A 14263-nucleotide genomic window follows, 5' to 3' on the forward strand; every position below is an offset into this window, starting at 1 on the left:
CCCAAAACAATGAAAGGGAGGTCTGTTAACTTTCTCAGATTTAATGTTGTAGATTCAGTGACGGCAGACAGAATTTATGGAGGACAACTTTTTAGAAATATTTCCTACTGACTCCAGTCTGTTGTTTTGCTCTTGTAGTCTCAGATAAAAAAAAACTGCGGTTTGCTGTTTAACTCTACTTCCTTCATCAACAGAAGTAACTTTTATGAGCAAAACCAATTCTTTACTGATATTATAAAGTATTAATAGCGCCCCCTACTGACCAGATCAGTAGAACAACCGAGCCAATCACAGCTTTTGAGGCTGGATTAAGAATGTGGACAGAGCCAGGAAAATAGTGTGCACAGAAATGACAATAATTGGATGTGATTGGTGCATGCAGTTTCTTACAAAAATAATGAAGCGCTTGAATAATGAAGTTGAAGTTAGATTAATGAAAGAAGTTGAAAATGTGATTTAAATTTGACATATGCTAGAATTCGTCTAAAAGCTCTTGTCCATAAAATTTTTTGTTTTTGTGACTGGTTACAGACTTACACTCCATGGTGTTCACTGCAAGGAAACGCATTTCTTCACAGATAGATAAACACCATCGCTAACATGAGTTTTTTTGTTTTCATATGTCCACACAGCTATATCATTACAAAACATGAGCTATGATACATAGAGACAAATAAGTGAATAATCCAGTTTTGTTGATTATTAAAAATATGAAAAACATATGAACCACTAACATAATGCAATTAGACTATATGTTACACAGCTAGCATGCTATTAATTTTTGCTAAATATGATGCAGTTTTCTTTGGAAGCGATATTTGAATAGAGCCGAGTGACTTTCATCAGCCAGTTTACTGATTTGTTTATAATTCCTGTGGCACACAGTGAACGAGGTCTGTCTAAGATGTCTGAGATCTTTGAGGTACCCATAGAGGTGAATTAGACCTGATTAGATGCTCATACACACACAGAGCTATGTGAATATGAGACGTAAGCCTCTGGTAAAGTTAAAGAATGAACTGAAATGTGATCAGTCGAGCTGGAAGTGTGAAACATCAGAAACAACAGTGGTGAGAGTAGTCAATATTTCATTTGAAGTGGAAGCGCTGAAGTCCAACTATATCTCTCTATAAAAGCAAGGAATCTGTGTGTGAGTGTGAGAGAGTGTGTGAGTGTGAGTGTGTGTGTGTGTGTGTGTGTGTGTGTGTGTGTGTGTGTGTGTGTGTGTGTGTGTGTGTCTGTTCCTCAAATATCTCTGCGGATTAGGACCAGACTGACCTGAGAGTTTCAACATGGCTGCTGCTTGGTTCAAGTCGGATTTGTTGGACTACAATGATACCGTTAATAAGTTATTTCATAAATGATTTACAAATTCCCTGAGCATTGTCCATCGGAGCCACCACAGTCATGTGCGCACCAGAGCCAATCAATGCAGAGCTCAAGCCCACGACACACCTTAAGAAACAAGCGAATTGTGGTCCTGCGGGCGGTGTGGTCCCGTTCTGTTCTGTGCATTGAAACTGACTGTTGTGGATTAATGAGACTAAATCTGTGGATGTTCGTCTGTAGCTACACGGCCCACCTCTTGAGTCGACGGACGCACCGGCACGTCCAAAACCGGGCTTAGGGTAAATAATGTCCTCCACGCTTTTTCGCGAGCATTGCCGTCACGTTTGCTTTGTGTCTGGTGCAGGAAGAAACGGTAAAAACAGCTTTTTGTCACAAAGGGTTCAAGCAGCAAGTTTGGTTGTTGAGGAACAGGGAAAGTTGTGGGTGGGATGGAGGCGGATGAATGACAGGCAACGACGGTTGATGTAGAGACAGCGATATTGAGAGTTGAGAGATACACCATTGAAGTGTATAGTTAGTGTGTTATGTAGTGTTTTGGTGTAGTGTGTTTAGAGCGTAGTGGAGTCGGTTTGTGTTGTCAAAACAATGAGGAGATGCTGAATGTGGAGCAGGCAGTGCAGCTCTTCATTCAGCTGGAAGGAGCTCAGGCAGATTTTTTTTTATTTTTAAAATGTATGCACATATTTAGCAAATAACAATTAATATTTGCAGTATAAGTAATAAAAGTGGTTTGTTAAACATTTGTGGTTTTCACAGTAAAAAAAAATCTTGTATTTTATGGGGTTTTTTTTGTGATTTTAGGTCCATTGTGTAAAAATAAAATAAAAAAATAACTGTACAGTCACACATGCAAGGTTTTGCTGAAAATAATGATACCAAGTAAATAGTTTTTAAGGTGAAATATAATGGCAAAATCAAAAATACTCAAAAATGGCTGATTATACCCTGGAATATCAGATTTCACAACAAACCTAAACATTCCTGACGTCCCACCTTCAAACACATCCTCATTTGGCCATCCATGAAAAAGCTACTTAACCTCCCACTTTTCTATAGAAATGCATATTTCCTGCGGGCACTGCACTAGTAGAATATAATTTGAAGTGTAAATGGTGAAGTCAGTTAAAGTTTAATAGATGCAAACAGTTAAAATACCAGTTTGTAAATGAAATTGAGTTCAGGAGTCACTTGATGTAGCAGTTGAAAACAGTTTGAATAAGTTAATAAGAAAGCTGAATTGACTTTTGTGTCAAAGACTAAAAATCAAACAAACTACTTCCTGATGATTGAGCCTCTCTTAGACATATGACGTTTGTCCTGAAGAGGGTGCTACAGGAAAAGGTTTTTTGAGTCATTTTCTGAGGAATGAGACATTTTTGATCAGTCTGTTGGATTTTTATTTATTCTAACAAGTCACTGTCAGTTAAAATCATTAGGAACCTGTCTGTGTAGCCTCCACAGTATACTTCAGACTGGTGTGTTGCTGGCTGTACTGGTTTGAGTCCAACAAGTGCAGATGAAGACCAGTCTAGAGCAGTTTGAGTGGAGGTGAAGTCGGCCTGCAGCAGGGAGGCCTTTTGTTCAGCTGCTCTGGGCCCCATGCTCTACCAGTGTGTGCGTGTGTGCGTGTGTTCGTGTGTGTGTGTGTGTGTGTGTGTGTGTGTGTGTGTGTGTGTGTGTGTGTGTGTGTGTGGAGGCAGCTGGTTGCTAAGGCTCACACAGGGGGGTGAAGTGAGGCTGTGACAAAGCAGCCTTTCATATTCTCTCTCTGTGTGTATTTAAATTTAGCTGCTCGTATTTTTCCTCCAAGCAGACGGGACGCTCTGTTCCTGCTGCACTTTGTCACCAGTGAAACTTAAACTCACAACTTCTGTAGTTTTTGTCCTGCAAGGCTTCCTTATTCTAACATCATCAGGGGTGGAAAATAATTAAGTACATTTACTCAAGTGTTGTGCTCAGAGACAGGGCCGTTTATGTGTTTCTGGGAGCCCTGTGCAACATGCTGTTTGACCCCTATTTTGTCAAACGAGGATGGTTAGATTCCTAACCCTTTTAGGTGATCCTCAAAGATGCAACAATTTATTACATTTTAGTAGTGAAACAGACTAGAGGCATGAAATCAAACATCTTAAGTTGACCCATCCTAGCAAGTTGAACTGATAGAAAATGATAATACAAGGTAAATGATGGGGATCCAGAAGAGGTCAATAAATGAAACTGATGCAATGTTCCTCAAAAAAGTGTTCCAATCAAAATAGATCATAAGCAAATATTCATACTATATAATTGAGTTATGTTGCACTAATCCAGAAATTCATTATCTGATTTAATATTAACCATGCTATATACATTACAGTGTCCCTTTAAAGCATGCACCCAATTTCAGAGTTGTCACTTTTATGCAGTTAGCAACTAACTCAGAGTTAACAATAATCCACACAGAGCAATAATCCACTGCCACAACAGTCTATAACAGGGGTATTCAGATACAGATCTTAAAGGGCCACAATGATTTTTTCAATGACTTAAAGGTCCATGTGTTGAGGTTGGTCAGGCCACATACAGTAATACCGTAATATTCAAAACAAAATGTCTGTTTCATTCAAAACAACAACAAAAATACAAACTAAAATAAAATGTAATTTCCATTTTGACATAAATTAAAAGACATTGAGTTGAATATTTCCTCTTTTTGTTTGCCTTCAAGCATTGTGTCCATCACTTCAGTCATGCATTCTTTTATTATTTCTGCATCTGAGAATGGCTTCTTGTGCTTACCCAAAATCCACACCACTCTAAGTGAGCGCACTGTTGCTTTTTGTTGTTGTGTCATAGATGTGACAAGAATCCTGATTGCAACTTGACATGACAATTTCAGTGCATTTATTTTTGTTGTTTTGTTGTCCTCTGAATTTTGAGGAAATGTCTCTTCAAAATTCCTATGCTTTGTCTCATAATGCCATTTCAAATTAGAAATCTTCATCACACAGCTATAGTCTCCTGGCATATTAAGCACATGGGTCTTGTGCTGGTTGGAGGGAGAATGAATGCAATTTTTTCAGTCCATTCTTCTTTGAATTGCCAATTTTCATTGCCTACTTTTCTTTTAGCAGTGAACTTGGAACACAGCATTTTCGTGCATTCTAGGCTCCTACAGCCGGCAAAATGTCAATATGCAAACTGCTCCAAAAACAAAAGTGAAAGTTAAAAATTGTGCTTGCAGCAGTGAGAGACCCAGCTGTCTGTTTATTGTTGGCATGGAGACAAGTCCCGGTATACAAGTGCTGACCCAACAAAAACAGAAGGAATAACAGTTTGGGGGCCACAAATAGGAGGCTGGATGCAGCCCGGGGGCGACTATTGAGGACCGTTGGTCTATAATAATCCACAATAGGCCTAACATAGGCCTATATGTGTGTTGTTAAGTACATTTCACATTAGAGATCTATAAACTGAGGACACACTAACATTGTTAAATTAATCATGAAAATAATCCTAAAGGAATGTTATGTGGCAAATACTGAACAGCAGAGGAGTCTGTGAAGGAACAGCAGCTCCCTCTGCAGTGGAAAAGCAGGGGTCACTCCTCAGATATTGAGGCTGGACTTGCAACTTGAGGGGGCCCCCTAGTGGTGCGAGGGCCCAATGCACCCGTATAGTCCACATAAAGCAAACAGTTCTGCCCAGAGAAGACTAGCTTACATCCTGCACAAATACGGCTAATACATTTAAGTTCAATTTGGAGTTACTTGTACTACATTTGAGTGTTCTCATTTAAAGTTACTCCGTACTTGTACTCCACTGCATTTCTTAACAGAAAATGTTGTTACTTTTGCTACATTTACGTTTGTCAGACAGAAGGATAGATCAGATGGAGATGATACAGATTTAATGTATGTTTTAGTCTGTATTTGTAACTTTCAAATCAGAGATGTCAAACAACCTTAGAGAAAATTAATGTTTCTCCGAATGTTTAGGAAGCTTCATGTACATCTGAACAGCCCCTCTCTGGAAACAGCTCCTCCTGCTGGAAACAATTATAACTACATCTTTTTTTAAAAATCTTATGTTGCCTACTAGGACCAGAACACATATCCTGCTCCTCCACATGGCCCGGGCCCTGCCAACAGTATGACATCCGCGGCCGGTAACAACGGTATGGCGGCCCAGCCGGGGGCCAGTGCCTTGACAGGTAACCACGGTAACGGAGCGTACATGAGCAGCCAGGCGGCGGCGGTGGCAGCACTGAAACAACAGCAGCAGCAACATCAACAGATCCTGGAACAGCAGAAGCAACAGCAGCAGTACATGCAGAGACAGCAGCTCATGGCTGAACAGGTAGAGTGGAAGAGTGACACCAATAGGGCTGTCAAAATTGCTCCAAAATGACGTTTGAATATTTGCTCTAAAAAATACACATAGGTTCGAACCATTCGAATATCTATATTTGCACATATGTTAATAACAGGGGTACAAACTAATACAACGAGACATAACTACTTGTATAAGTTTTTTCAGAATACGGAACCTCGGTTCCAGTTCTTGACAGAACTCTCCAAAGCCCGCGTCATGTACGGTACTGATCAGCCTATGTCCTCGCATATGAACAAAGCAAGTTTCTTCATGCAAGCCTCTTGTCATGCTGCAGACAAAGAGCTTGTGGCGGGCGGTGAAAAATGTGAGTCGAGACGTGGCTGTTTAGTTGGAGTACCAGACATCATGGCATGTTCATGTGGGTGCACATTTGAGATGTGCCCTCATGTTGCCAGTGGTAGAATGATAAGCTAACTGTAGCATACACAGCTTGCATGCAACTTTATCTCCGGCTCAGCATTTTTGCTGTCTGCCGACCAAAATCCGAAATATTTCCAAACGGGGCTTCTTAGTTGGGCTCTGAACTTTCGGCCATTTTGTTTTTTCCTCTCTACCATCTGCATCTGACACAGTTTTTGTCATGTCTCACTTTCAGCAGTGAGTGACCTGTCCCTGACCTGTCATACCGTGCGCCCACTTGCAAAGCAGCTGCTGATGTTGGTGTTTTTTCCATAGTCGAATATTAATTTTCACAATCGACTTTCCATTTTTTTTAAAGCATTCGAATATATATTTTCAACCCAGCGTTTAACGTTTTTATCCAGTGTAATAAGATTATTTTCAATGCCAATCACACCTATGCTTACTTCAGGCCCAGCGATGTTTCTATAGAGTTGCTTGGACTCTTCTTCCTGAATGCTAATTTTATTATTTAAAGTCAAGTCATTTCTTCTGCTAGCCCATCTGTCTTAGAAACACCGGAGGAAATACAGCTTTACCATGTGTTTGGCGCATAATGACAATATATAGAATAGAAAAGAAAAAAAAAATACTTCAGAGGAAAGAGAATTTGCACCAGTTACCAGCCATATGCTGTATAGATGATATGAAAGTAACTGGTAGATCTGCTTCACTCACCGGCCCAAAATAACAACAACAAGTGGCTGGTAAAATCTGGACGTTCACTCACTTTTTGGCCAGTGGTCTGAAATTGATTTTACAATTTGGTCAATCATAAAGATAGAAATGTTTCGATAAATAATGGAATATACTGTGTCTGTATCAAACTAAAGAGCTGTACAGTGTGTGAAACTAAGTAGCTAGATATTGATCAAAAATGTGCGTGTGTGTGCGCGTGTGCAGGAGAAGCAGCGGCAGCAGGACCAGCAGCTGCAGAGACACCTGACCAGACCTCCTCCACAGTACCAGGACCAGCCAGGACAACCGGCTAATCAGAACCCTTTCCCTCAGCCACCAGTCAACCAGTTTACAGGTAGGAGGACAGGACTACATGTGTCTGAGGTTCACGAACCTGCACCACAGGACTACATGTGTCTGAGGTTCACGAACCTGCACCACAGGACTACATGTGTCTGAGGTTCTCGAACCTCAGACACAAACTTGAGCGCACCTGAGGGGAGCCTTGAATTCGATAAAAACAACTTTTTTAAAATCTCTACAACTCATTTTCAGTTTCCATCTAACAGATGTGTTCAGGAAGCTCAGTAAGCATGTTGTATTCTCTGTCAGAAAGACAATAAATTTGTCTTCAAAATAAGAGCTCTACATTGCACCCCATTGGAGTTTAGCACTGGGTTGTTATGGGGGGGGGGCTTTTAATTTGAAAGTAGAAACCATTCGTAGCTTGCCACTAGAACAATAAGTGGACAACAAAGACAGCTACAGAGACCGAGAAGCATCTCCTGGATCTCAGCGGCCGCTCAGTTGCTCATCCTGATGTCCGCGGATGAAGTGATGGACTAACTGCTGTGATCAGCTGTTTCCTGGTTTTAAAACTCCCCGGCTGAGGGTCGCACAACAGTGCACATCATCAACACCCCTGCCCATCTCACGCAGGGGCCGACACATGGACGGCTTGGATATAGATAACGTTAGCACTTGAGGTGGGAAAAAGCGTACCCTCCGAGGCGGCAAATTGGCGGACCAAAACAGACCCCCAATATACCGCCCTCTGTCTAAATCCATGGACCTAGCCGCAAAAAGGACAGCCAAATTGGCAGCTTGCTGCCCACTATAAAAACTGTTATTAACTACGCAAACAAGGGCAGCCATGCACTGCAGGCACACTGTCAGTGTAGCCAGCACCTTTCTTACAAGCAGAAGACAGCAGCTTCTTCTAAACTCATATTCATCTTGTCAAAACACACTCTTTAAGGGTTTGCTTTTTTCATTCTGCAGCAGATTGCGCTATTAAAGTTGTGCTGTTGTGCATTTCACAAGAGAAGTTGTTAGTCTCATTTCTTATATAGCATAATGTGACCATGTATAGATAGATACTTTATTATACATTCATTCTGCTTGATTTTTCTCTCATAATGCATCAGATTGATGCTTTTAAATATGAAATATTCAAAATTTTCTTCCGGGGGACCATGCCTCATATAATTTTCACCTTTTTCACCCCTGACCCGTTGTCATGCCTGTTTTTAGGAAGACATTCACTGTTGGTTATATTTGAGACTGAACCCCGAGACATATGTTCAGTCACTGAGGTCCACAGACAGACAGACAGGAGGAATTTATTCTACAGTCACTGATAGAAATCATCCAGTTCATGTGTTAACGCTGTGATATAACAGAAACTTCTTTCTTTGAAGATGACCATCAGTTAAATATTACATCCACACACTTGACAACACAGAATAATACACAGACTGCCAAGATACTGGTGTGGTGAGAAATCTGTAATTAAAACTTCATGTTGCTTACATCACATCCAGGTTGTAGCTACGAGTTTGAATGTTTGTTACCGTCAGAGTTCGACTTATAATCCTAACTTTGTGGAGGTCTCTAGAATAACTTAAACGTTTTGGGCAGAGATGAATAAGATAAGCAAGAGAGAAAGAGGGAGAGAGACTTGTGGAAGTTTCTGCCCCATCTGTGGAAACCCATTTCTGCCAGATAAAGAAAAAATAGATGTTAAAAATAGTTAAAAAAAAAAAAAGAAAAGAAAAGAAAAGTGATAATCATTGGCTAAAAAGTGATAATCATTGGCTAAAAAGTGATAATCATCAGATAAAGTTATAGTTAAATAACTAGTACTGGTAAGACAGGTGGCTGATACATATTTAATTTAAAATCGGATTTTTAACGTGCTAAAAGTGATAAAATACTTCCAAAACAAGTTACAAAATGCTTCACAAAAACTCAAAAACAGGGTAAACTACAGATGAATTAAACAACAATACAGTTCATACAATAACAAAACAAGTGAGGACTAATGACTGAACACTCTGAAAACATTCAGTGACAAACAATCAGGGTTGTACCATTTATATTTACAAAAAATAATAGCTAATCCCTCCACCCGGTTAAGAGCTGCTGTTATTGAAATAAAGTAATTTTCCAGCAGGAGTCTTCTCTGCTGTGAGCTGGTTCATCAGGATACTTGATGATGAGGTTATTGTTGGACAAACATTCCTCTTCGTGTCAGTGTGCAAATAATGCTCACCCCTGATTTGACTGGTAAATGTGAGACATAACAGTTCTGATGAATCATGTGTTTGTCCCCCAGCTTCCTGACAGCAGCTCAGACTGCTGCTGCTTTAATGTTAAATTTAAAACGGGAACATTAATCTGCTGAATAACAACACAGAGATGAAATAATTTACAGATTCAACTGTTGCTGCTTGATAAAACTGATCTGATCAACATATGCTCACCGGATTTATTTATTTCTAGAGGCTGGTTATTCTGATAGTTTAATTGCTTAATTAATTGGAAACCGTCATAACAACTCATTAAGACTTTTATCTTGATGAAAACCAAACACTGTCTTGTTGCAGCTTCTCTGGCATGACGATTTTCTGCTTTTCTTTGTTTTGTGTTACATAATATAGAGAATAAAATAGAGAAAGAAAACAGAAATGTTTCTAGTTTTGTCAGAGTGAAGAAATTTGAAAACTTCTTTTGTAATTTTTAGAAAAAATATTTTTTGACATTTAAACAACAAAACAATAAACTGAGAAGATGATTGATTGATGTAGAATATCCTGTGTGTAAATAATTAAATGTGCAACATTTTGTCTCAACTTTACAAACTCTTTGTTTTTTCTTCACAGCTTCCTCCCAGCCAATGGGGAGCGTCGGCTCCATGGGAGGCCCCGCCCCTGGCTCACAGCGTATGTTCCCTCAGAACCAAGGTATGATGGGTATGAACATGGGTCAGGGTGGCGGGCCATCAGGTGGTGTAGCGCCGCCCCCTGCAGCGAGTCAGGCTGACATCAGTCTGTCGTCCTGCGGAGGGGGCGGGGCTGGTGTGGACGTGCAGCAGGTGCTTTACAACAACATGAACCTTCACCCAAGCCACCCAAACCACCCAGCCCACCCACCGCAGCAGCCCGGCCTGCAGCGCCAGCCTCTGGGTGCCATGAGCGCCTCCTACAGACAGAACCTCCTGGCTCAGCAGCAGCACCTGAAGACGCAGCCCAATGCTGCCATGTTGAAGCAGCAGCAGCTGGCCGCCGCTGCGGCCCGCATGCCGGGCTCTATGCAGAGCAGTATGGCAGCCAACCTGTCTGGTTCCATGCCCGGTAGCATGCAGGGACCTCAGAGTGCCGCCTGGCAGCAGCAGCTGGTCAACCAGCCGCCCTCCAGTAACAGCAGCCTGCCACCAAACGCCTTCAACAACGGCGCCAACAGCTTCCACCTGCAGCAGCAGCAGACGCGCATTCCCAAGATGGCGCCTGGGTCTGCACCCTTTGGTTCAAACCCAGGTGGGCGTCCAATGGGGGGCCTGAACCCCGGGCAGCAAATGATGCAGACAAACATGGCAGCTGCTCAGCAGAGGGCACCGCCTAACCCTCAGAGCCTCAGTCAGCCAATGACCAATCAGCAGCAGACTCAACAACAACAGGCCAATCAGAACCAGGCTGTCCTGCCCGACCTGGTGGCATTCGGACAGCCGCAGGGCAACAGCCGCCAGGGACTACAGTGTAACCAAGGTTACCAGGTGAGCAGGACTGCCAGTCAGCAGCAGCAGCAGGTGTCGTTCGGATACAACGTGGCGTCGGGCAGCTTCGCCGGAGAGAGCGAGCTGGTCGACTCCCTGCTGAAGGGTCAGAGCACCCAGGAGTGGATGGCTGACCTTGACGAACTGCTCGCCAGCCACCACTAGTCAGACTCACTTGTGTGCACCTGGAGAACCTGAAGCCTGCTCAGCTGAGAGGCCGCACTGCTGTACCCGGAGGACGAGCCGCAGCCGCAATGTTTTAAATACAGACTGACAGTGTTAGCATTAGCCTCACAGCTAGCTGATGGTGAACATCAGTCTGTACCTTTCACCTGTCTGAGGTATGACAGCTGACTGGCTGGTGAGGTTGTGTTTCCTGCTCTGATGTGATGAGACTGAATCTGATTTCATCAGAGTAGAAACAGGAGGTTTTGTTTTCATCATCAGTTCAGTTCCCTGAGTCAGAGCAGAGTTAATGACATCATGTCAGAGATCAGTCAGCGAGTTGAAGATTTAATTCAGCAGACGGTCAGAAATAAAACCAGTCGAGTTACAGATGAGCCCTGATGTGTTTCAACACCAGACGTCATTTAAAAACCTCCAAATTTAACGATGACTTTCTCATAGCAGAATTACACACCTGGTAGAACAGAACTTGAAGAACTACTTTAATTCTCCAATATTAACAGACATTTTCACATTCACTTAACAGTAAGCCCCTCTTGAAAATATCAGTTTTTAGCTCTGGGCTATTGGAGCTACATGTACCTGCAACATTTAACCAATTTCATCTGCTTCAATTTGCTAGTTTTCAGGGTTTATGCACATTTAATCAGTGAGTTTTGATTCCTCATGTTATGATATTTAAATCTATTTGGATTTCACATTTTTTATGTCAATTTGAAAACCTGCTCAGAGACAAACTTTCTGGTTCCGGTTCATTTATGTGAAATATTCATTAAACAGCCCACTTAGTTGATGGGTAACATTGGGCACAGTATTCTGAAACATCCTCAGATAAAAAAATCTGATTATATGTAGAGATAAAAGCCTCTGTATGAAAACCTTTATGATGGTTGATGAGCTTCTGTTGTCTCGTTGTGTACATTTTCGTATCAAATTGCAGCCTCAGAATGAAATCATCACAAAAAATAAGATCTTTATACTTTGTTTTTCCTTTTCTAAGCTGAACTGTGTCGGCAGCAACAACACAACACTAAAATTTCCAGCTGGAGTTTTGTCTCTGTTCTGTTGCATTTCAGGTCAGTTTTTTTTAAAATCCCAAGGTGTCATCATCATTCCACAGGGAACACGTCTGTTTGGTTGTCATGTGTTAATATACTGAGTTAATATATCTGTTATTTGAGTTTTTGTTCTTCAGGTGTGTAAATCTGTAACCGAGTGACTCGTCTGCAGACGCTCATAGTGTTGATTCAGTAACACACCACAGTGTTTATTGATGACTGGAGACTGAATAGACAAGTCGTATTGAGACTACTGAACCCTCAGCTCAGTGTTAAACCACTGCTGCCGCCCACAGCGCCACCTACAGACTGTCAGCTGCACCTAGTTGCGGTTTCAACAAACCTTTTACAACCCGATGTCAAATCAGTCCGAAAGAAAACATACAAAGTCACTTTAAAGGAGCATTGTGGTGTTTTTGCACGTTTTACAGTATTCATCACTGTGACGACTTCACAAACATTTAATTACCTTTAAACATCTTTCATGTTTGCCTTTATTTTTCTAGTTTCATCATAGTTTTCTGTTATGTTGGTCTGACTTAACAGCAACATGTCACTGATGAAATCAAAAGCAGATGTGACAGCAGAGCCACAGTGGATTTTCATACTGTAGGGAAATGTCAGCTGCTGGGAGGACAAATATTTAAATATCTAATACAATACATGCAACACTTTGTTTAGGGAAATGATCTGCAGTCGTGGCAAGTGATTTAAGGTCGAAGTCAAGAACTAACTATAATTTCAGTAGTGAGTCAGCTGGATGATCTGCACAATGTCTGGATCTTCCATAACATCTTTATTTAAATAAACACCAACAAGTCACTGCAGATATCGCTCTGTTCACCAGACTGAAACATCCTCCTGTTCTCTCTTTCCTTCAGACCAATCAGTCAAAACGTTTTCAGTACAAGAAGTAACTGTAGAACATGCACACTGACCAGCAAATGTTAAGATGTAAGAGTTCTCTCATTGAACTAAGACAGAGCTCCACTTCCTCCCGCTGCACTGGCACGAGGCCACAGAGTCGATGCTTCAGTCTTCGTGCTGCATCATGTCGGTCATGTATCATTAATACGTCCTGCCTGTGAACTTTAAATTCCTGACCTGTAAATGGGTCAGACTGAGCTGATCTCATAGTTTTCCTCTCCTCTGACAGCCAAGACATTGAGTAAGGGATGAAGCATTAAACTCTTCTTCTCCGCCGACAAAGTTCTCTTCAGTATTTCAAGGTTTTCGTGACATTTTTATGAGTTGACATCTTGCTGTAGATGTAATCTAAATGCAGCACAGGAACAGCAAAACACACAAGTGATAAAAATTCATAAAGTTTTAGTTTTAAAAGCAGACTGTTGCATGTGTTCATTCTGAGTTTCCAAACAAAATGGAAAACTGAATTCCCAGCTGGTAGCTCATAAATCACTTGTCATGAAACTTGATTTTCTTCAACCTGAAGAAAGCCTTCCTGGTGGAGCAGCTCCTCCAATAAACCCTGTCTCCATAGATGTTGAAGCTGACGGTGAGGGTCCTGAATTGGACATTTGCAGACATGTTGACAGGTTTAAAGTGTCAAAAAGTTTGGGTTTTGTTTCACAGACTCTCTGTTATTAGCAGATGCAGTGAGGGGGCAGAGTTGAAATCTCTAAATCTTTGACTGCAGTTTAATTCAAAGTTCTCCATCTCATGAAGATAAAACATGTTTGTAATGCAGTGTTTCAGCGCCTTAAATATTTCCCAAATTCAAAAAATCCTCGTGTTTCCTCATACGACAGCAGATGATACAGATTTAATGGAACAGTTCACCCAAACATTAACCTCAGTGCTCCTCTTCTCCTCCTGATGATATAAAGTCCTCCTCTCTTCCTCCTGATGATATAAAGTCCTCCTCTCCTCCTCCTGATGATATAAAGTCCTCCTCTCCTCCTCCTGATGATATAATGTTCTCCTCTCCTCCTCCTGATGATATAAAGTCCTCCTCTCTTCCTCCTGATGATATAAAGTCCTCCTCTCTTCCTCCTGATGATATAAAGTCCTCCTCTCTTCCTCCTGATGATATAAAGTCCTCCTCTCCTCCTCCTGATGATATAAAGTCCTCCTCTCCTCCTCCTGATGATATAAAGTCAGGTGAAGTGTCGTAGTCCACAGAACATTTCTGGAGCTTCACAGT

At 41.5% G+C, this 14263-nt stretch overlaps 1 protein-coding gene across 2 annotated transcripts in view; it reads left to right on the top strand.

The window, feature by feature from the left end:
* The window catches only part of maml1 (mastermind-like transcriptional coactivator 1), a 34512-nt gene extending 21069 nt beyond the window's left edge, over positions 1–13443 (top strand). For both annotated transcript variants that reach the window (XM_037076857.1, XM_037076858.1), the window contains exons 4-6: positions 5431–5688; positions 7027–7156; positions 9966–13443. In XM_037076857.1, coding sequence (XP_036932752.1) covers positions 5431–5688; positions 7027–7156; positions 9966–11020 — 1443 coding nt within the window. In that variant the 3' untranslated portion in view covers positions 11021–13443. The remainder of the gene's footprint in view (positions 1–5430; positions 5689–7026; positions 7157–9965) is intronic.
* The last annotated feature ends 820 nt before the right edge of the window (positions 13444–14263 follow it).

Source organism: Acanthopagrus latus, chromosome 18, assembly GCF_904848185.1.
Source record: "Acanthopagrus latus isolate v.2019 chromosome 18, fAcaLat1.1, whole genome shotgun sequence".
Taxonomy (NCBI): domain Eukaryota; kingdom Metazoa; phylum Chordata; class Actinopteri; order Spariformes; family Sparidae; genus Acanthopagrus; species Acanthopagrus latus.